The sequence below is a fragment of the Necator americanus genome, chromosome V (assembly GCF_031761385.1).
Source record: "Necator americanus strain Aroian chromosome V, whole genome shotgun sequence".
NCBI classification, from domain to species: Eukaryota; Metazoa; Nematoda; class Chromadorea; order Rhabditida; family Ancylostomatidae; genus Necator; species Necator americanus.
The window spans coordinates 31,083,957-31,107,548 of NC_087375.1; the positions used below are offsets into that span (position 1 = coordinate 31,083,957).

The 23,592-nt window shown below is 39.3% G+C and overlaps 3 protein-coding genes across 5 annotated transcripts; 2 read left to right on the forward strand and 1 right to left on the reverse strand.

Annotated features, from left to right (window-relative positions):
- Positions 1 to 3,788: 3,788 nt before the first annotated feature.
- Positions 3,789 to 8,165, forward strand: RB195_015747 (uncharacterized protein; the record flags this gene model as incomplete). The annotated part of the gene is made up of 4 exons (XM_064206606.1): positions 3,789 to 3,985; positions 4,017 to 4,110; positions 7,851 to 8,022; positions 8,098 to 8,165. The coding sequence occupies 4 exons, from the start codon at positions 3,789 to 3,791 to the stop codon at positions 8,163 to 8,165; spliced, it is 531 nt and encodes a 176-aa protein (XP_064062487.1).
- Positions 8,166 to 9,999: 1,834 nt separating this feature from the next.
- On the reverse strand, positions 10,000 to 15,750 carry RB195_015748 (uncharacterized protein; the record flags this gene model as incomplete). 3 transcript variants are annotated; one of them, XM_064206609.1, is made up of 14 exons in its annotated part: positions 10,000 to 10,210; positions 10,268 to 10,420; positions 10,850 to 10,980; positions 11,051 to 11,128; positions 11,190 to 11,351; positions 11,764 to 11,848; positions 13,512 to 13,609; positions 13,904 to 13,949; positions 14,346 to 14,450; positions 14,536 to 14,645; positions 14,734 to 14,823; positions 14,996 to 15,076; positions 15,166 to 15,253; positions 15,683 to 15,723. In XM_064206609.1, the coding sequence occupies 14 exons, from the start codon at positions 15,721 to 15,723 to the stop codon at positions 10,000 to 10,002; spliced, it is 1,479 nt and encodes a 492-aa protein (XP_064062488.1). The 3 variants fall into 3 exon arrangements, with proteins under 3 accessions (XP_064062488.1, XP_064062489.1, XP_064062490.1); XM_064206607.1 differs by lacking the exons at positions 13,904 to 13,949; positions 14,346 to 14,450; positions 14,536 to 14,645; ... (2 more) ...; positions 15,166 to 15,253; positions 15,683 to 15,723 and having other exon boundaries at positions 13,512 to 13,606; XM_064206608.1 differs by lacking the exons at positions 10,000 to 10,210; positions 10,268 to 10,420; positions 10,850 to 10,980; ... (2 more) ...; positions 11,764 to 11,848; positions 13,512 to 13,609 and having other exon boundaries at positions 13,892 to 13,949; positions 15,683 to 15,750.
- A 566-nt stretch (positions 15,751 to 16,316) lies between these two features.
- On the forward strand, positions 16,317 to 23,592 carry RB195_015749 (uncharacterized protein; the record flags this gene model as incomplete). Its single annotated transcript, XM_064206610.1, has 27 exons — positions 16,317 to 16,403; positions 16,511 to 16,633; positions 17,216 to 17,356; positions 17,450 to 17,621; positions 17,984 to 18,096; positions 18,154 to 18,287; positions 18,353 to 18,436; positions 18,658 to 18,751; positions 18,875 to 18,987; positions 19,052 to 19,145; positions 19,199 to 19,348; positions 19,422 to 19,558; positions 19,622 to 19,763; positions 19,926 to 20,008; positions 20,198 to 20,351; positions 20,535 to 20,629; positions 20,694 to 20,775; positions 20,892 to 21,068; positions 21,210 to 21,347; positions 21,427 to 21,516; positions 21,571 to 21,765; positions 21,848 to 21,950; positions 22,093 to 22,253; positions 22,311 to 22,408; positions 22,599 to 22,685; positions 22,757 to 22,841; positions 23,482 to 23,592. The coding sequence occupies 27 exons, from the start codon at positions 16,317 to 16,319 to the stop codon at positions 23,590 to 23,592; spliced, it is 3,243 nt and encodes a 1,080-aa protein (XP_064062491.1).

The window sequence follows — 23,592 nt, forward strand, 5'->3', positions numbered from 1 at the left end:
CTTGGGGAAAAAAATTGGATGTTTGCCAAATCCTTTCAGAGAATATCATTCACCAAAAGAAAGATCAAAAAGACAGATTTCAGAAGTTAGGATATTTCTTAGAAAAATTGTCAATTCTCAAGCAAAATATTGATGGGAATTTGAAGAGAAAAAATTCTCCTTCATTAAATCAAACTTTTTTTTCGCAATGTTTCATGAAATAGATTTCAAAAAAGATGGAATAACTTCGAGAAAAACTTCGAAAAAAAAACTGCCACTGTAAAAGCTGATAAATGCAAGCTACTGCGGATGAAATGTGCTTCCCGCGAGATCGTGATTGCTTCCTGTTTCCCTCGATGGACATCAGTTCAACTACCATATATAGCTAACGCTATGCTTCCTACTAAAGATCATAAAAAATGATCAGCTCTGTGCTCCGCAACTGTCACTGAACCGTTTGTTTGCAAAGTCTACGCCAATACTCTCAGACTCAAGACATTCGATCTATTCAGATCAAATTTCCTCGAACATTCAGCGGTGAGCTCTTTCTACTCTATGAAAAGCGCATAAAAGAGTTTTTGGACGAGTTTATCCGGCCACAACTGAACTTTTCACACAAACTCGTACAAATCGAGGAAATAGCTTAAAAGTGATGTTCAACCGGAAAATTACTATTTTTGAGAAGGATGAGCTGATCGGAGGATAGGAGTAAGATAAGTGAGAGGCCTCCGAAATAAAAGAAGTTTTCATAAAAGGAAGCGAAGCCTCGAAACAGGAAGTCCAATGTAATCACTTGGAAGAAAAAAAGAAGGAAGATCCGGATTTTCCTAACGATAAACACAATATGCGAGTTTTTCCAAGCGTAAAGTACTTAGCAAAAATGTTTCCCCAAAATTCATATTCGCGTCTTCTTACAGTTTTCATGGAACTATATGATAAGGATGTACAAGTCTTTTAACCAACGGAAGTGATAAGTAAGTAATCAGTCATAGAACCTAATGAAAAGTTACAGAAACTGATGGAAATTTTTAAAACTGAGCAGACAAGCTCCGAAAAAAAAATTCCAAGGGAAAACTGTAGGATTAGGCAAGGCGATATTTCTTTTGTAAATTCACGAGAACCATAAGGAGAAGACCTATTGGCTTCTGTCCTTTTTAATCTAATCAGTCAGGCTTGAAAGCAGTAAATGGAAAAAATGGAAATTTAAAAAGTTATAAGCGATATTAATGGGATAAAAATTAGGTAATAAAAAAAGATACGCTGCTGACACAGCACTAAAGAAAATATTTGAGAAATCGTCCAATTAAAATGGGTTCACGAAACTTACAATTGCGAGTTAGTAAAGTTTTTGGTATCGAGTTCATACTTCAACCAAGAAAACTCGTCCACATCATGCGCACTGATCCTGAGAACAGAAAATCCTGCATCCTCTGTGCCTATGGTGTAGCCATTTTGCGTAATTGAACGAGCATAATTATAGACACATTAGAAAATCCGCAAATATCTCACTAACAAACTCATACAACGAGATTACCGTAAACTTTGGTCCCAGCCTTTTTTTGTTGACTACAGTAACGGTACGAATTTACAGAGTTACTTACGCAAGTGTCAACTGACGAATGCGGCATAAATTCAAAGAGCGAAAACTAGTCCCGTCACCCGATAAAAGGTCATAGGCGCATGAAAAATTACGACAGCAAACAGCTAAAAAAACGCATGACACGTTGGCAGATTGGATTACTGTTCGTTTTCCCACTAAAACTGACTCTTTCTGAAGAAAATACGAAATATCTTGGATTTATATAATAGAAAAGGAATGTATAGACAGAAAATGAACGTAGAGAAAAAAAAACATTACTTTAAGAACCGTTACTTGGCTGAAATGTGAAAAGATCCCAGCATATAACCCAGGAAGTTGACCTCACTTCAAAGTTGAGTTGAGATTCCACTTAACGGACGGGGAATAAGACTCCCTTACGGCTACTGTGGATTGGTGAATTGGTTGCAAATAGTAACATTTTGAATTGATCTCGAGCGAGATAAGAAAATTATGAACTGATCGCACTATATGATCGACCACGGAGCGAGCTGACCTCACTGCACTCCGACAAAATGTCCACTGATTCCTGGACTTTGTTCGAACTGGTAGAGAAAAGAATTAGGCCGCTGCAGATCAAAAATGAGCAGGAGTATCTGTAACCGTAATACGGTGCTATTTTTTATAGTAGTAAATATTAGTGTGTTATGACCTCATAACCATTACCGAATCTGTAACCTCAACCGAAAAGTTCACGTCAGATTTTCGGATAATAATTCAATAAATCCTAGTTTCACTTCCACTTCGAGCAATTTCCCAACAATAAAGGATTTCACGTATGGAGGAGATATGTTTATACATCGTTTCAATGGATGTAGCGATTATGGCTATTATTTTTAATTGTGAAAAGAGTTCGTTTCGTTTTTACCAACGTCAACGATCGAACTGTAACTGAAAATCACGCCATCGTTACGGTAAAATCAGATTGTGAGATCACCGCTAAATTAGACCTGCAGTTTTTTCAAGTTCTCTTTTTTCGATTTTTGTACTAAGATGGGAGAACTGCTTGCTTAAAAGTATGAAAATCGTTTTGTCACAAATAGAGCAACGTATTCTTTTCAAAAATGCTAAAGTTATAATTTATTGAATTAAATCTTCGGAAATGTCACGATCTGCGCTCAGGATCGAAACCAGTTCATTTAATGTCCTCAAATCACAAATAGATAAGAACACCAATCATAAAATTCAGCTCTAAAAAAAGCTGTAAAAATTAATTATACAATAATTTATTTATAAGTGGAGTTGTATACTTAAGTTACACACCTGTGATAAAATCTCGAGAAAATTCGACAGATTTCACCCCAACAAACTTAGTTGGTCTCGGATGTCAAAAAAAAACGTTAGAAAAAAAATAAACATAGAATGGGAAACTCTACAAATAGATTGGTGCAATTACATTTGTGCGAGTAATGTAAACACGGAAAGGAGCATAATTCCGCGTTGAGGGAAAATAGCACTACTTTGCGTTTCTATGCCGATTTTTTACAATGGCACAGATAGTTCCGCATGTATGTACAATGGATTTTGCTCGGCTGGCACGAAGAAGCTAATTGCACCGTACTATCAATTAAATCGAAAAAAAAATGAATTCTACAGAAATCCACGAGGGTGTCCGCGTAAAAACCCACTTAAGAATTCGTATCAGGTGATTTTTTGCAGGGATTCCATTGCTGGTCATAGGTGGTTTTTTGACTTCAATGGAACACTTTAAAACATTTTTATGGAAAAATTGTTTTTGTCCCAGCGACTGTATGAACAGGGAGTGTAATTCTTAATAGAACGATTGAATACGGTAGTTTTTATGATTAAATCGTTGAAGATGAAGGTTTGCACAGAAGCTATGTGCATCCACCGCTGACGGTCAGTAGAACACCAGAAATAATTCGCATACCTTCGAAATGATGAGTTGCCTCACAGCCAGCTGAGACCGTCAGAAGCCGCTTTACCGGAAAATCAACGCAATATTTATATTCTCCGAAAAAAAAGAAGAAAATTAAGACAAATTCAAATTTGGTATTCCAAAGAACTTTCGCAAGTTCGCGTAGGCGCTTTCCAAAAAAAATTATCTATTTTCCAGATAACGAAAGAACCAGCTAAAATTGGTCGAATCGGTTTACTGTCACAGATTCATCTCTAATTTATGAGCCCTTCAAAATTCCAGTTCAGATCGCCGTTTGACGCACATTGTAAATATATTCCAAAACTATCGACGATGAGATCACTGAGAAATAGCACGCAGGTACATAGGACGAAAGCTGAACTCATAACTGAGCTCAACCGAAAGAGCAGAGGTTACGAAGGAGAGGCAGAAACCGGTACGAGGTTGAGAGACGCGAGTTCGCAAGGATTACGCAACGCTCGGAGCACAGCGACAAACATTGACTGCGAAGTGATTGAGGAGGCACTGAGGTGGGTGTCTCCTCTTCGTGGCATTTTGTAGTTTGTGTCCACGATTGAAAACTCTCGGAGAGGTGAAAGTCACTCGACAAGCACATCTCGGAGCAGAAACCGGAGATCTCGACCAAACAGCGTCGGTAGGGTCGATCGGGGACGATTTCCGATTTCCGATCACTACTGGACATTCTCGAATTTACTATAGTACAGTTCTCTTATCTAAAACAATAATATGTAACAGTCACATATTCACTTCGAATTTATGACAGCAAAGTTCCAGTCGATAACGAATACCGTCCCCTGACATGCTAAGAATCAATAACTAACTTCGTAAAATGCAGAAGTAGCTAGCAGGACGTATAAAAGTGCAGGAAATTAATCACCTCAAAGCAAAAAAATCAGGCAAAGCAATAGTTGTGGGCGTGGGTTGGGTGCAAATTTTGCAAGGTGCAAAATAGGTGCATATGCTTAGCAACTGGGAATTTGGAAGTTCGGTTATCAAATCAGTTTTACAGAATCCTTCACTTTTTTGGTGGTAACTGAACCTCGTAATATCATCCATAAAGAACTGAATCGATGAAATAAATATATGAAATAAATCAATAAATCCTTTCTATAGGTGTCGCTATATCGATAAACAACGGATATGAGACGATGTTAAGAGAACAGCGAACTCTCGAAATAGAACAACGCCCCGTTTCAGTGATCTTTAACCCAAAAGATGACTTCACTTATGTGGACACAGAACTGGGAGATTCTGGATGGAAGAGCCAGAATGGAAATTTTCATAGGAAACCCATCTTGATCGCTTCTTTTGTCCTTTATTGCTCGATTTCTTACTTTTCCACCAAAAGAGGATTAACAAATAATATTTCCCAAGGCTCGGTAAACAAATTGTAATTTTCTGGAAGGATATAACGACGAGAATCGTCTTCGGTTAAGTGAAAGCTTAGATAATAAAAGGAAAAGTCCAAAATACGATAAAGAAATAAGAAACGATGGGCGAGAAGAAAAAACGAAGGGCTTCGTAGGGATTCACTCTGGGGGACTTGAATTGTTTTCCAAGAAATGCTACGGAACATGGGAAAAAAATTGGATTTCTAAGTATTTCTACATCTTTTTCCTGAGGACAGCAAAAGAAAGTAATAGGATTCTATTTTTAATGAGCGTAAATGCAAATGTTAATACAAATGTGCAAAATCTCTATAAATAGCTGAGTTCGCTGCCTGTGAAAGACTCCAAGAAAAATTGACAAGGAATACTACGCACCTTTCAAGTAGATTTCATATCTTCCTCAAAAAAAAGAGTAAGTATTTGACAGATTTGTAAAATTTGCATCGGATCGGTATTCAAAAAATATCAGCTCCGTAAAAAGGTGAGATATCTCAAACTAAAATCAAAAAGTAATCTTGATGGAGAAATCCGGTTCTTCCGTAGCGATTGTATTTTCAGGGTGAAGGTCCACTTTAAAGGTCAATATGGATGTAGTTGAGTATTTCAATTCAAGAAATGCGAATTTCTTTAACAAAGGAAATTAAAATATGAGGAGAAGTTGGGAAGTTTAAAAAAAGTAAAAATGAATACTTCATTTCACGGGGTCCAGAAGAAAGTATCTCAAAATCCACAGTTCTATTCTTCAAATCGAATTTTCAAATGAAAAACCAAAAATATGATTAAATAGTACACAAAAGTAATAAATCAATAAAAAGAGAGCAGTGGATGTGTGAGCGAAACGATGCAACTCGTAGGGTTTCGTCCATCCGAGCGTATCGATTGTAGGCCGATCAAAGCGTGAGATACGAGCGTAGATCGGACTTCTTGTTTCAGGTTCTGTTTAGGACTAACCGTTGAAAAAAAAACGACGAGTTCACTTGCAACATTTGTATTCAAAAATAATCCTCTGTTCTGGTAAAGAACCATTGTTTTCGAAATGAAAAGAGAATCAGATAAAATTGAGAAAAAAACCTCACCAACTACACCCCTTCAGAAAAATCACCTTTTTTCCGTGTCTTTTAGTGGGGTTTTTTTGTAATTTTATATTTCCATTAGTGCTCCTCACTACATGTTGAGATCAAAAAGCGTGGAGTGTGGAGTTAACGCAAAAGTTATGAATTTATTGATCTACCCATTTGCAGTTGCGGACGCCGCGCACCGATGATTTCGAATTTTTCGATGCGATTCCGCAAAATTTCTCTTTTAACCATCAGATTTTTCAATACACATCACTTCAGTGAAGAAAAAACTTGAATTTTCCTATAAATACAACGAAATGAATCTCGACATCTTCAGCAGATGCTTCTCGTAGATTCATCGATACTTGCCATTGGATCTCCAAAATTTACCAATCAAATGATTTGGAGTGTTTTCTTTTATGAAATCTAGTAAAACTCACGAAGCTCACAATCAACTTCAAATTTTCTCTTCAAGTTTAATTTTATGATCACTTCTACAGTCGATTCCACTTGTTTGACCGTTTTCTTTGCAATACCCTCGATATTTTCTGAGAATTATGCTTTTCTCTTGTTCTTTTTTTATCATTTCATTGATTTGTTTATTAACACACATTAAGAAAGAAAAAAAACCGTTTTGTCACAGTTAGATAAAAAAAAAACAGAAAAAAAAATTGCCAGCCGATTTGGACGAGGTTCATATCTCCCAATCCAGTAAATTTCTTACTATCACTCTTGTTCGATGTAAACTTTTATTACAACTTCCAACGGTGACTATCTTCAACGCTGTCGCTTCCAACACAATCCACAGATATTTTGAGCAACTGTTATGTCGAAGAAGGAAGATTTCCCGGCTCTTCAAACTGGTAGCATACGGATCACTCCGTAATCGAATCATTCGCAAAGACCGCCCATCGCTTCATGTCGATCCACGCTACCAGAAGCACCTTGCACTTCTAGTTTTTTTTTTCGCTATCACAGAAAAATATAGGAGATTTCCATAGTAGAAGTTCAAAAATAAAAGTCTTAGGGTTCTCTTGTGAAGGCAAATTTTGATTTCGGTCCACTACGGTCACATTTTTTTTTCTTGACGAAATTCATTGAACTTGTGGCAAACTTGGAACCACTTTTCTGACAGTTCTTTGTTTGTTTTTTGAGGCCATCAATTTCCGACAACATTCCAAAAAAAAAGGATCTCTGAAAAGCTCCACATAGCACTGGCAATCCATGATATTCGCAATTAATTGAACCTCCGCCTCCCCCTCACTCTAATTTTAAAACCTTTTGAAACTGTAACTTTATTGTTCAAAAAATGCGAAGAAAAAAGTTGGAGAGCGTCTTTTTAAGATTGGTCCTATACCATAAACATTTTTTACTAAATTAATAGTGGAAATATTTTTATTGCACCATATCTTACTATATTTTACGTGATTGTGTTAAAAAAAAACGAGTGAACGTTCTAAGCTCTTGGTATACATACGGTTTGATAAAAAAAAGTTCGATCTACGGTGCATGACGGTATAAATAGTTATGTAAAAATTAACACAGCTTCTAACATAAAGCCTTAGCGCAACAATAAGGCAGCATAAATATGTATATGGTTCGTAGCCCGACAACGAAATCGGGTCGAAATGTCTCGCCGCGGTGAAGTCTACAGTAAGCCACCCTATCCTGTTCACACATGTGTGCATGAAATTCAATCTAATTTATAATTACTTTTCAATTTATAATAACTTATAATTACGTCTGTTATGTAGTCCTTCGCCTTTTCTTTCTCTTATCTTTTTTATAATCTTTTTATCTGCTTAAATAAATTAATATAACCAAAAAAAACTTCAACTTTTTTGTTATAATGTGATAAACAATATCTACAACCATTTGAAAAATTTCAGTAAAGAATGAATGAATCCTTTCAAAATAAGAATTTTCAGAGTAGCACAGCGAACGAGATCGTTCAAGCGCATTGTTTACGGAGAGGTTTAACCGCGACAGATGAACAACAGAAGAGATTGTTCTTCATAGACTCGATAAAGATTGAAAATCACATATGGATTGGATTCTGTAGCCTTGGATTGGACCTAATTCTCAATAACTGCTTGATGAGTGAGTTCAGCTACATTCCATATCAGTTTCATTGTAATCGCGTCTACAAATCGCCGCAACGATTGCTTTCTTCAGGAAAAACAAACATGCTACGCTTTTTCACTGGCATGTTTCCGTTTTATCCAGCGCGCATGTGCTCTTGAGGAGTAAAGAGGAACGGTGACAGCCGGCAACTGATCCCGAGCCGATCCAGAGCTCTCCTGTCGCACCCCGCCTTGAATAAATATTTAACCGATATGCTATCAGCCAGCTCGTCCTCGTTCATTTCATCAAATGAAAACTGGGCATTTCGGGTTCTTGAGTCATACTCAAGCGAAAATGAAATATACTGTATTTCGTACTTGGCCTTTTCTATATAATTATTAAAGAAACGCTTTTACAAAAATCGGTAACGACAACTCTAAAATGGATGCTAAAGGAGGTAGGGAGTGTCCTAGCCCAGACATGATTGGTTGGCGCGATCACAGCACTGATTGGTGGATAACGACAGAAAACACTGCACACCTAGCTTATCCCAGAAATCAGTTCAGCAATAGAAGGTACAATGACAAATAATAAGACATTATTCGATCACTAGAATTCACCTTGGCGATTCTCTGCAGGAAATGTGTAGTTGAAGCATCATTTCTGTCCACGTTATTGTGCAGTGGTAAGAGAACACTTCCAATACAGTGATTTATGGACAGGTTGGCATCCGCACAATTTTCCTTACTAAGGGTTTGTTACGCATGTTCCCTTGATGCATAATTGTTTTTGTCCAAAACTAGCATTCCTCTTCACTCGTCCTTCTGGGCAAGTCTGGAGAATTGAACTTTTTCACATGGAGTATGTAGTTTTTCTTCAGACTAGTTCTCTATTGCTTGTAGCCTTCAAACTTCAACGAGGACATCTGAATGTGGCGGAAAGAGTGTCTTGCATAGGAGAGTAACGCTCAACTTGGAGTACTCAAGTAGTGAGATGTCAGAAAGCACAGTTTTGCTGTTCTTATTTGGAACAAAACCGTAGTACATCCAATTACAATATTTTTCGCTTGTTAAGAAAATATCGCTCAGAAGAACTAAGAATTATGGTTTCCACATCTGTTAGAAGAAGATAATTAGCGCATTGGCATAGGTGAAAAAAAGGAAAATAACAGGAAGGTATCGTAGAAATGTTTAATCGGTTTGTAGCTACGTTTCCAATGTTAGCCGGATTTGGCAGCACTTGCGCCGGCTCGGATGACAACAACTCGTTTGCTAAAACATCAATTCCTCCTGAGTGAAAGTTTGCAAGCAAAAAGAAGTCCCTAACTTCCGGACCGATATTAACTTTGAAGAAAGCTGTTGGGAAGCCAGGGCAGCTTTTGAGAAAATGAACGTTGTTAGCATAACATAATAGATTTCAAATATGAGTTATAGATAATAATAAAATAAACGAGAAATATAAGAGATAATGAACTGTGATAAGAAACATTGGAAAATTGAGAATACAGTGGACAACCGTTCAATGTCAAAGGTGAAATAACCGGGTTGAAATGGGCGGAGCATCCATCTTGCTGGGAGGAGCTTCTTTTTCCGACAATTTGCTTAAATAATTACCCTTCCACACACCATGAAAATCACCAGCACTTCTTTAGATCTACTGGAAACACTACGTATTGATCAAGTGAGGTTCCCGAGAATGTCCCTTTGCGTACATTGTCCACTACAAAGGTTAGGTCCTGCCCATGGATAACCACTAACCGTACCACTCTCATACCTTCACATTCACTCTATAACGGATCAGAGTAACCTAACAAAAGAATAATATGAAAACGGGAGGATATATAATCTTTCGCTTTATTACATTCGCTTCCACATATATTTACATCATTTTTCAAAAGCAAAAGATAAGTACAACCCATACAAGCGATAACACTGAATTCTCCAATCTCAATACTTGAATCAGTTGATGCTAACTCTACTACTACTCGTTCGATCATTGGCCCACACAATATCACTATGAAGACGGTTGAGATGTCGGATTGTACCCTAACTCAAACGTTTCATTCTCCGGATAAGAATTGTTGATCACGCTGCTCCAATCATCGTTATATCCAGGTGGTTGATTCATGTAATTAAACACTGGGCGCGGCTTGTTTTCTTTTGGTTCTTCGCTTTGGATTTCTGGCTTGCTTTCTTTTGGCCAGTTCTTTGAACTAACAAAAGGCCTAAAATAAAGAATGTCGGACAGAAAACTTGCGAAATTAGAGAAATCTGCGACTTACTGCGAAATCACTTGCAAAATTGTGATCACCATGAAAAGAATCATGTATATCACAGTAACTCTGGTGAAAAACGTGATATTTCGATTGACGGTAGGATTAGAAGAGGTCCATCTCCATTCGTATTTAATCGAACCCGGTGGGCCATCGGGATACCTGAGTTTGACGAGAATTTTCAGGTATCTTTGCATAAATACATTTAAAAAAGTTCCAAATGCACTTTTTCCTTTCAATGATTAGGACTCTACATTGAACCCCCCTTTGCGAGAGGGCTCCTACACACTACGAGGACCTCCGAGTCCAACACCTGAGTGGAATTTATTGGATAAACCAATTTTTGGTCTCGATACTAAGACCAACGGAATTGTTATCTGTACAATTTTAATTTACTATGTTTTAACGGTAAACATTCTAGAGGAACGCGCAACAGCAAATGTTTGATCATCAAGTCTTCAAGACGTCAAAGGCTCGCCATTTCGTTCCCTTTGCGTTCACTCAGTTGAGATCTCGTTAACAGAAGAAGAAGTAAAAAAAGAAAATAACGAGCAGACAAAACGTCACAACTGGCAGAAAATTTCCACTTACTTGGCATGGAATCGCTGCCACCTCTCAGCTCGCTGCTTCGCAAACTCTTCCCATATCTTCTCGGTTTCTCGCCTCATCTGAGCGTCATATGACTCCCTCTCTGATCGCATTCTATTAAACTGTTCCCAAACCTAAACGAACGAATGGAATTATTTTCGTTGCAGAGCTGATAATACCATAAGGTTAGAGACAATTGGCTACCCGCTGATATTCTTGCTGCGTATACTGTCTGTTATAGAAAGGATTCCCACTACGTCGCCCAGAGTATTGCCGAAAATCCTAGAATTTTGAAACTGGGATTCAATTTCTGTTATATAGAAGAGGTTTTGTCTTTAGCTACCCTAAAATTGTATGGATCCTTTGCATGTCGTTCACCGGTGCCGCACATTCCGTTATCGTAGATGCGACGCCGCTCTGGATCCTTCAAACACTCGTACGCTTCAGTAATCTCAATAAACTTTGCTTCTGAGCCGGCACTGTGTCCAGCAACATCTGGGTGATACTGGAAAGAATATAATTAATATTACATGACATGGATTGTTAGCGAGTGTTTGCTAACTTTTAATTCATGAGTGCCCTATCAGTTTTAATGTTGTTTAAATGAACAAATTCCAAAAAATGCAGTCCATGAAGGATGAAGAAAAAAAAGAAAATTAAAAAGGGTGAAATCTGTGACGACATACTATGCCAGTCAGTTTAATAAACCACTGTCTGTGCTACAAATTAATTTAGGGCTTTTATGAGCAAAGGCAGCTCCATTCATAGACACACACGTTTGTTGACACGTTTTTCATTTCGCTTAGAGGCCAAATATCAACATTTCTCAAGAAGACGTAAGGAGAAATAGTGTTTTTGTAAGCATACCGAATCATCATTCCAAACGCTGCTCACAGAAAATTAAAAATAGCGCTCACCTTTTTTGATAGCTGGTAATATGCGACTTTAATCTGACGTTGAGTTGCATCTCGCTGAACACCCAGAACTTGATAATAATCCTTGCTTAAAAAATACATCATACATTCTCTTATCACTTACAATGTAATTCAGCTAAGAACATCGTATTGCACAGATCGCAAGCATTCCGCGTTTTCACTTCGCATAGAACCGTTTTCAGTACCTAATCCTTCATAAGCACCACCCAAGGTTCAGCGTCTTCCCACTGGGGCATTGGTGAACACTGGAACTTCATAGGAGTCTTTTTCAAAAGTTCCGGGCTTCCAAAGTTTACCAAGGAAAGCAAAAGAGGCAAAAGAGGTAAGTCGCTCCAAAGTAAAACCAATCACTTCTACGTTCCTGCAGCATGCGCATTTGAAATAACGCAAAGGATTTTGCAAACTCTCTATAGATGGATACCGCTAACGCAACACTACGTTTCACCACATTTCTTCGACTAGCGCTTCCAAAGCAATCCAAACGATCCAAACAATCTACACAACCTCGGTACATGCCTCTAAGGCAACACCAGGGTCCAGCACATCCCTGCAACCACTGCCTCTAAAGCAACGCAAAGGATTTTCCTCACCTTCGGTAGATGCCTCTAAAGCAACACCAGGGTCCAGCACATCCCTGCAACCACTGCCTCTAAAGCAACGCGAAGGATTTTGCACACCTTCGGTAGATGCCTCTAAGGCAACACCAGGGTCCAGCACATCCCTGCAACCACTGCCTCTAAAGCAACACAAAGGATTTTGCACACCTTTGGTAGGTGCCTCTAAGGCAACACCAGGGTAAAAAACGGCGGCACCGGGCACATCCCTGTAACCACTGCCTCTAAAGCAACGCAAAGGATTTTGCACACCTTCGGTAGATGCCTCTAATGCAACACCAGAGTCCAGCACATCCCTGTAACCACTGCCTCTAAAGCAACACTAAAGATTCTACACAGGTTCGATAGATGCCTCTAATGCAACACCAGAGTCCAGCACATCCCTGTAACCACTGCCTCTAAAGCAACACTAAAGATTCTACACAGGTTCGATAGATGCCTCTAAGGCAACACCAGGGTCCAGCACATCCCTGCAACCACTGCCTCTAAAGCAACACAAAGGATTTTGCACAGCTTCGGTAGATGCCTCTAAGGCAACACCAGGGTCCAGCACATCCCTGCAACCACTGCCTCTAAAGCAACACTAAAGATTCTACACAGGTTCGATAGATGCCTCTAATGCAACACCAGGATCCAGCACATCCCTGCAACCACTGCCTCCAAAGCAACGCAAAGGATTTTGCACACCTTCGGTAGATGCCTCTAAGGCAACACCAGGGTCCAGCACATCCCTGCAACCACTGCCTCTAAAGCAACGCAAAGGATTTTGCACACCTTCGGTAGATGCCTCTAAGGCAACACCAGGGTCCAGCACATCCCTGCAACCACTGCCTCTAAAGCAACACAAAGGATTTTGCACACCTTCGGTAGATGCCTCTAAGGCAACACCAGGGTCCAGCACATCCCTGCAACCACTGCCTCTAAAGCAACACTAAAGGATTTTGCACACCTTCGGTAGATGCCTCTAAGGCAACACCAGGGTCCACCACATATGCCCATGCATAAACCATAAATGCGCGAACGTAATGAGTAGTTCATTTCATGCCATTGGAAATAACCATCAAATGAACGAACGTAAAAGAAAAGAAAGAAACGAAAAGTGACAATGTCCCTTACACCGAAGAAGACGTGCTGACATATCGTACATGCTGCGCTGAACAAACCACTCGTCGACAAATACCTAATCCGTTTTGACTTGTACATAGAAACATAAGCTAAAAAGATTAGTAACTATTAGTGTAAAGAAGACTTCACAATAATCGGCTAGACATGATGTAGACATGTAATATAGCAGAGATTAGTGAATGTCGCACCCAGATATTCGAGGGATCTTTTCGCCACTTCATAAAACAATCAAGATCCTAACAAATACGATTTATTCTCCATTTACATATCTGAGCAACTTTAAAATCCAACACGAATAAAACATTAAACAGAATCACTACTCAATGACCCGTAGTAAACTATCGTTTACACTTGCAATGCATTTTAATAAGTTATCGGCTGACCAACGGTCCTTTCGCAGCATCATGAAGTCGGTGACGACGTAAATACCTAAACAAGCTTGGAGCATAAAGGTTGTGGGGAGAAACCGGGAGTACAAAAACTACTTACAAGAACAGGCAAAGGGACAACTTCGCCGCAAGTAATAAAACGAATGTATAGTAAAGTCAAAACGATAAGAAGCGCGGTGCAGTTGAGGAAAAGGTTGCGCTCGAAGCGGTGCGGTGAAGCGTAACGATTGGGATTTAGCAAGGATCCCTGCTACCACCGTACGCTGCTGCAGTTTGCGATTGTCCCACTTCGATTCAAACCGCAACCTACAGCATGTTGTTCCGAGCGCAGTCGCACCGTGCTTCATGTCGTTTTGACCTTGCTATACAATGGTACAGAACACTAGTATTTCAAAAGCATATAAAGTAAATCCTTGTGTGCGAAGAAAACACTCACCAAATATAGCCAATATTAGTCAGAATTAGGCAAACCATGACGCCTCCTAATACTACCAACATACGGTTTTTATACTTCTCTCGGTAATACTCTTCCTCAAAATCTCTAGAAAAAAGACAAAAACAATGAGAAAATTGTTTTAAGGGAGTGATACTTTATGATCCAAAGGAACCTCAGTACAGAAGCGAACCTGAAGTGATGTGACTCCTCTGCGTTTGGACCGCGAGGTCCTGTATAGCTGTCATTTCTTGCTCTGTTAAGATCAATAATTGTATCTTCTTTAAATTTCAAATGCGTAGCCTGAAAACAAACGCACACCAAATAAAAATAGGAGGATTGTGAATATCACCGAAATTTTTTATCAGTACCTCGCCAAACGTTAGCCTACCTCTTTCAGGTATCCAGCACGAACTATGCACTGATCATCGTATGCAGCGCGCTTTTCCGGGTTTCTCAAACAGTCATACGCTTCTTTTACCTAGAACTAAGTCGTTGAAAGAAGAAAGAAAAATGGAAAGTTTCCTTGCTGAACAAATCAGTTCCCCTCGAAATATATTTTCTGCACTGTTGACAAAAAAAAAAAGAAAAAAACGCTGCAAATCAGGAACCATAAAAGTGGCTGCAATTTGTAACGAAGAAAAATTACCCACTTGAATAAAGAGCTCAGTATTAGAACTTCTCCGAAACCCACGACGCTTGTCCTGCGGTTTTGAACTACGATCTGGATGGAGCTAAAGAGAGGATCTACCGGAGTTCTTCAAAAACATAGTAAGTTGTACAATGCACTGGTGACATGTAAAAACCCATCAATATAAACCACCTCATTAGATTTCTTAACGAATGCCGCTCTAATTTCCTCTATAGTAGCGTCCGATTTTACTCCAAGAATGTCGTAATAACTGTGTTTCCTAAAAATATGAAGTGAAAACACGTTATTGTTCTCATTTTTAGTTTTCGTTATTATTTTGTTGAAGCTTGCACTACATTAACGAGTCTGTTCAGATCAAAACAGGGATTTTCACTACGGAGTTAATTCCACAATTTACTGGTAGAAAATCGTTCGCTAGAAATACCGACCCAGCAAGGCAACGGATGTTCTAGGACTAGTAGAAGATCCTATGGTTGTAGGTCGAAGTATTGCAGGTGAAATACATTTCATAGGTATCTCACCAGTGGAATGTATCTCAGGAAAAGGATCTCTGGAAAATTCGCTTTTCATTCGGATCAAAATCGAAGCTATATTCGAAATGGTGCAACATCTAACGCACGTAAGGCCTATGCGCCATCTCATTACAAGCTCGATAAAGCAAATTATTTCAGAAACAAAAAAAACCTACTTGGTCAAGTACGACACTTGTCGAAAGGTTACAAGTAACATTCCTCTGGCCCGCATAGTGAGGAGCATAGATTAATGCGTTTACACCAACTTTGAGACATTGACTAAGCGAACTACAAAAAAAAAAAGAAAAAAATCTCTAGTATGCTATTGTGGGAAACAAATAAGTATTGTGGATAATACAAAAGCACGAACTCACCGTGGGATGGTGAAGACGTCATCAGCTTTCGTAAACTTCTAAACGGACTTTGAGTTGCCTAATTCTAATAACTGACCAGAATCAAAACCACGAAAAAAAAACGAAGAATGCGCCTCCTTAAAGGACCGAATCCAAAAAGTGGAAGCGGAGCACGATTTTGTTTTTGGCGGGACAACAGTTGCTGCTTTCTTCTATTCTGCTCTTTTTCAGCGCGCGAGTTTTTTTTTTGTCAGGAAATTGTTTTTTGGTTACAAACTGAAACAAGTGTGACAGGTGTCTTTATGATGAGTATTTTCTTCATGATTTTGCTTGTTAGGTGGATCTTCGTAGGTGGAGAATTACTGTTCGCATCTCATTTTCCTTATCACAGTGCATACTGCTTATTAAGTCTTTAAAATGCTACTTCTTTGAATAGCCTGTTAAGGTGAAACATCAAATGTCACCTCCTAAAAAGCGAATCACCACCGCTCCACCTGTGGTAGCTGCTAAAAGGAGGAAGGGGAACGAGGAGCCTGTCAACAAGGTGTTCTCTTGATAATAATGCGTTTTCAGCCGTTGATGGGAAGATTTCAGGCTTTCAACCTTGGTGAAGAAAATATGCGGTTATTTGTTCAATGATGTGTCTTTTAGGGGGTGTTTGAAACTCATCTTGAACAACTTTCGCAGACCTCAGAAGCGGAAAGTTGCGAATCGTTGTGGAACAGAGGTGATCTCGAAGAAGGTCTAGGAACTACAAAATCGGTAGCGTTTCAGGTAAGTGCATTGGTTGCATGCGAGATTTTGATAGCTGCACTTTGATTCTTTAACTTCAACTGAGCAAACTTTAACTAAAATCAGTTAATTGTAAGAGTTGGATCCTCACCTGGAAGCTGATTGCATCCTGAAGATCCTTTTGCTAGTCGTTTTTCACGTTAAAACTCCTGAGCCCTTTGAAAGCCAAGCAGAATGTTTGACTCTCAATTTTTCTGGTTCCACACTAAAGAAGTCCAAATAATTAATCTTGTTTTTCTAGATGGAACATGCATGAATAGAAGAAATCTTAGGGAGAAGTTTCGTGATTTTGGGATTTGGCGATGAGGCTTGATAGGGTTAAGAAAAGATGATTCTGGGATTCGGTAGCTGCACCTTCTTGCAACTCGTATTCGGGACCAACCTGTCCTTTTCTTTCGAAATTTCCTTAGCATACTTCAGTATTTTAATGGAACCTCCAGATATGTACCCTTTCTAACGAGACTCATAGTTTCCATTCTGAGCCACTAGCAATTTTCACTTTTGTTTTTTTTCCTTGTAGCTACTCCTGGAATATCTTACTGTAGTAGTTTGCAATATGTTTAGGTGTTCGATATTGAAACCTACCATGAACCAGGCTCAGCCACGACTTTCGACAGAACAAATGTGAAATTATATGGAGTTACACGTGCAGGAAATTCAATATGTGCTATTGTCACAGATTATTTCCCGCATTTCTACTTCCAGGTAACCTCATCTATTCCGGTATTCATCATTTCAGCCATTATTCCGCTTCCGTTTCGTAGCTTAAACCTTTCTTTCAACGGTGGCTTTTTCCAGGCTCCTGAACGTTTCGCTCCCGAGCATTTGGATGTTGCACAAAGGAATCTCAATAACGCTGTGGCTGCTTCATTGCGTAGAGCAAACTCAAACTTGCAAATGTCCTCAATAATTGTGGATAATTTAGTTCGATTAAGCATCGTCGATGGTGAAAACGTATACTATTATCGAGGTGAGTGCAAAAACCAAGGTCTAAAAGTTGATTTGTTCTCATTGTTCGTTTTGCTGCCCATCTGATTGGTGTGCAGTTCTTGAGTTCGTGAAGTTTCCTCTTTACTTTCATGTTTGCTAAGTTTTCCATCTAGAGTGTTGTCGGTCCTATAGCTTCTTTTGGAATAAAGGGGAGGTTTTTTCTGCCGATTCCCCAACTATTTATCTATTTATTCGGAAACGCCCATGCTGTAAAACGGAACAAGTAAACAAAATATATCCTTGGCCTTTGATCCGAAATAACCACAGCTTAATAACTTTGCTAGCTGAGCTCTATACGAAGGAATACCTCTGCTCGGACATTTTTGACATGAATTTGTTTAGGCTCCGAGAAGAAATATCCTTTCATAAAAGTCAGTGGAACCTCCAATGCATTGAATAAAGCGAAGCAAGAGTTGAAAAATGGTGGATTTTCCTTTGGTAATGGACCAGTCCAGGTATGTTACTTTAGTTGTTCTTACTTTTTCCTACAATTTAATATTTAACTAATTCAGACTGGTACACTTTATGAGGCAAACATTGACGCCGAGGTGAAATTCATGGCACATAGCGGCATAGTTGGGTGCGGATGGGTGGAAATTCCTGTTGGCAAAGGAGTGATCCACCAGTCAAAGGCACAAAGTTCAAGGTATGTTAGAGTAATTTCTTTGGCTTTTTGTCTCCTCTCCTCTTAAAGAGAAACTGTATTTATAGGTGCCAGCTTGAGCTTGAGGTAAAACTTGGCGATCTAGTTGTTCACGATCCAGAGGGAGAGTGGGCTGATGTAGCACCCATACGGTAAGTATTTATCTAGAAGCAATTCAAGCTTGAACTGTGCATTAATCGTTGGCTTATTGGCGTTCCTTGCTTAGACAGAGAGCATTCCGATCGATTCACCAATTGATACAGAAGCCACCTTTGTTTGGTGGTGTAGTATCTCGTAATTATTAATGGTTGAGGAGAAAATTGAGAGATTAATGGCTTCTTTCATTCTGCTTTTTAAACTTATGCTTATTCAGTACACTTTCATTTGATATTGAATGTATGGGAAGGCGCGGAGTGTTTCCTGATGCCAACGAGGATCCGGTTATCCAGATCGCCAATATGGTTAAGGTGGGAATTTGTGATTCATGAGCTTTTGAATAGATTTTTTTAAGATAAAATTATGGCATTGTCATTCATTATTTATTTATATTCTAACAAAAGGATGTTCATTATGTTGTCATTTTTATTCAGGTGGAAGGCGAATCTGAACCATTCATTCGTAATTGCTTCGTGCTTGGAACATGTGCACCTGTAATCGGTTCTGAGATTATTCAATGTGACAGCGAAAAAGAGTTATTGGAGAAGTAAACGTTTTCTTCCGAGTGCTGCCATATCTTTCTAATTTTATCCGAAATATTAGTTTTTAAGATGGGCGGAATTTGTCCGTTCTGTGGACCCCGATATACTTACCGGGTACAACATCCTCAACTTTGATCTACCGTACATTTTGGATCGTGCGAAGGTAGAGAGCTCATTGACAAGTGCGATTTCACCATGAATGCGTATTTTATGAAGGTGCTAAAACTGCCGTCAGTTGCCATGCTGGGCAGACAGCGTGATCGAGCGTCTAGTGTTCGCGATGCTGCGATTTCTTCGAAGCAAATGGGAAGCCGCATCAATAAGAGTATAGATATGCATGGTCGAGTGATATTTGATGTTCTGCAGGCATGTATTATTCATTTATTGATCTTTGTTGTTATTAGATGCTTTTATATCCGGCTAATCGATATATTTAAAGGTCGTTCTGCGAGACTACAAGCTTCGTAGTTACACTCTCAACAGTGTTTCATATCACTTCCTATCCGAACAAAAGGAGGACGTCGAGCATAGTATAATTTCAGATTTACAGAGAGGAGATGAGCACACTCGACGAAGGTTTGAGCTGTTTTGTACCTCTGAATTCACTTTTACTCTTACTCATGCTTCCTTTTCCTCCAGGTTGGCCATTTACTGTATGAAAGATGCTGCTTTGCCATTGAAACTTCTTGAGAAATTGCTGTCTGTTATCAATTATATGGAAATGGCTAGGGTGACAGGAGTCCCACTCAACTACTTGCTGACACGAGGACAGCAGATCAAAGTGACTTTCATTTTTTTCACTTTTAACTACCTCAAGTCGTGAGCGGCAAGTTAAATGCTTCAAAGTTCTGTATGTTGATTTAAAATGGTTAGAGTATACAATTTTTAATGCTTTTCTTGTGATGCTTTCGTGTGTTATTGTCGTAATTGCTTTCTTCTTCAGATCTTGTCTATGATGCTGAGAAAGTGCAAAACAGATAATTTCTTTCTCCCAGTAATTGAAGCACAGGGAGCCGATTCAGAAGGGTAAGACTACAACGTTTGGATTTCGTGTAGTTTTCTTCCGCTTATATCTTTCAACGCGTTTTACTACAGTATGCAGTGGATTGATATGGCAGTTACTTTTTTGACTTTTCTTTTACGTATTTCTATGCTCTGTTTCTCATAAACATATTGTGTTTGTCTTGGAAAATCAGGCAAGACCACTATTTTTAGTTACGAAGGTGCTACTGTTATTGAGCCTCTTCGTGGGTTCTATAACGAACCGATCGCCACTCTTGATTTTGCATCACTATATCCATCAATAATGATTGCTCACAATCTTTGCTATACAACTTTATTGAAGAAGCCAGAAGGAGAAGAAGGGAAGGTGAGCTTTCACATCATCAAATGTTCAAGTGTTCACGTCCAGGGTTTTCTAACAACCTGGGATTTTTTTTTTCCGAATCTCACACCATGTCATTTTGCATAAAAATGTCATCGTCAATTTGTTTTACAATATGTTCCACACAAAGCCTTGTTGGATTTCATTTGAATTTCTCTACATTTTTAGGACTACATTAAAACTCCGTCTGGCAATTATTTCGCCACAAGAGAACGTCGCCGTGGTCTTCTTCCTGTCATCTTGGAAGATTTGCTGGCTGCCAGGTATAAACATCAAATTTGATGTTCAACACTTTCTGTAGAATTTGCTTCAAAATTGTTGGTTTAGAAAACGCGCTAAGAATGAGATGAAGCATGAAAAGGATGAGTTCCGTAAGATGGTGCTTAATGGTCGACAACTTGCTCTGAAGGTGAACTTTACGTTTTCGTTTTTTTATGTGTTTTTTTTTTACCAAATCAATCACTCGTTTGCTTACTCATCTATGCGAATTAGATAGCAGGAGTTCCCTAATTTGCTTTTCTTCAGGTATCCGCAAACTCCGTATACGGCTTTACTGGTGCGACCGTTGGAAAGCTCCCATGTTTGGAGATCTCTCAGTCTGTAACCGCTTTCGGAAGGCAAATGATCGATCTGACCAAGAACGAAGTTGAGAAACGATATACAGCTGGTGCTTTAGATGGGAAGTGTCCCGCAAATGCTCAGGTACGGAAAGATTACGCCCCAATTTCAATTGAATCCCATGTAAAGCTCGGTTGATTTACATGATTATGTTGAACATTCTTCGTTTTTTTTTTTCGTTGTTCTTACCAGTCTTTTGCTTTCGCTGCTCTCACACTATTTTAGGTTGTTTATGGTGACACGGATTCGGTTATGGTGAAGTTTGGCGTCAAAACAGTAGCCGAAGCAATGGAAATTGGGCTACATGCAGCCACTGAAGTCAGCAAGATCTTCACACCTCCAATAAAGCTGGAATTTGAAAAAGTTGGTCAGCATTTAACATAGAAATTTTCGAAAAAAGTTTCCTTAATTCGAAACTTCCTCCAACGAAACTGTGTTATAGGTTTACTATCCGTATTTGCTTATCAATAAGAAGAGGTACGCGGGACTTTATTTCACGAAACCGGACAAGCATGATAAAATGGATTGCAAGGCAAGCAAGTACAAAGTCTCTGTGGATTCGTAACTTACAAAAGGGGCATTTCAGGGTTTGGAGACCGTCCGACGTGATAATTGTCCATTAGTAGCAAAAGTGTTGAGCACATGCCTCGAGAAGCTAATGATTGATCGTGACGCCAACTCTGCTTTGGAGTTCGCTAAGCGAGTCATTGGTGATCTACTTTGCAACAAGATTGACATTTCAATGCTTATTATCAGTAAGGAACTAACCAAGTCGGGCGAGGTAAGAGTTGTTCACGTTGGTTTTGCGGTTACTTCATTTTTCATTCCTCTGAAGTAAAGAAGTTGTCTTTTTTCAAATTTAGAAATACCAAGCTAAGCAAGCTCATGTGGAACTAGCGGCGAGGATGAGAAAACGAGATCCAGGGTCGGCTCCACGATTGGGCGACCGGGTACCGTACGTTATAAGTAAGTTAAGTTTAGGTCGTTGTCATGATGGTTTCTCCTTTCCATGTGAATCCAGATTAAGTTGGAAAAGATTTTGATGAGAATTTCTCTCTTTGATAGCTTGTTATATGACAACAAAATAAGAAAAGTTGCCGTATTGCAGTTGCTGCTGCCAAAAATGTGCCTGCTTATGAGAAAGCTGAAGACCCAACATTCGTATTGAAGAACAACATTCCCATTGACAACAAGTACTATCTTACAAATCAGCTTGCAAAACCTCTGGCTAGAATATTTGAGCCGATTCTGGGAGACCGTGCAGAGAGAGTACGTTTTTTTTTCTCCTGGGTAGTTCTTCTCCTCTATGTCTGGCCAAATTTCCAGATTTTGATCGAAGGTGAGCACACTCGCGTAAGAGCAGTGGTGCAGAGCAAAGTTGGAGGATTGGCTGCATTCACAAAGAAACAAGTTACGTGCTTGGGGTAAGTTTTGAGGAAAATTTTTTCGGGACTGGAAAGTGCCCACAAGATTATGATAAGAAAGTTGTGTTTCTTCAATATTGGATACTTAATTCATTCCAGCAACCAAAACTGATTTAGTTTTCTTTTGAAACTATTGTGAAATTAAATAATAGTAACAGTAAAATACATAATTAAATAATATTGTTTTCAGTTGCAAAGCAGTGCTTAAGGATCAACATCGTGCAGTTTGTGATTTTTGCCTCAAGAAAGGGAAGCTGCCCGAAATCTATGCGCAGCGGTAACCGAACCGCATTTCTGTTTCGTAGCAGCATCTTTTAAGTTTTGATTGTGGTATCGTTTGTGTTTCAGAATAACAAACGTTAATGTCCTGGAAAGGCACTTCTCTCGGCTCTGGACAGAATGCCAGAACTGTGCTAAAACGATGCATGACAAGGTTTGTTTTATTTATTCAATCACTCAGGTATTCTAATGTAGGACGTGTTGATTGTAAATGACCGTTTTACTAAATAAACGAGTGCATCGACCTAAAAATCGTCTATTAACTTTGACCTATGAAAACATTGATTTTGCGTGCCTTTGATAATAAATGGAGTAAAGTTCGCAAAAGGAAAGCATTTCAATTTCCAGTGAACTTTTGTCATTAGCATTTTCAGCAACGTTACTTCTCTATTTGTAGTAGTGAACGCTTTTAAAGGTATCACCCCACGAATCTGTTCACCACCTCAGATTCGTTGGGTGATGCCTTTAAAAGGTGGAGTATTCGTATACAGGATGGGAGACTACGGAGAGGAGGGTAATTCCGTCCATTTCTTCCTAATTGCCGTAAAAAACGGCCCGGAAGATACGGCTTCATTCGTTGTGGCGCACCATTTTGTACAAGAGGTTCGATTGGAGCGCGCCAGTCTTGTGCGGCGCCGCATCTTCCGGCCGTCTTTCACAGCAATTAGCAAGAAATAGACGGAATCACCTCCCTCTCCGTAGTCTCCCATCCCGTACACGAATACTCCACCTGAAATCTGCACCACCTCAGATTCGTGGGCTTTAAAGAGAAATCCAAGTCGTGTTGTTTTCAGGTTAACTGCTCGGCTCGTGATTGCCCTATTTATTATATGCGGGAGAAAGTACGCGGTGATTTACGGGAGGCTCATTCCGCCTTGGAACGTTTTGGCGAACCGTCATGGTGA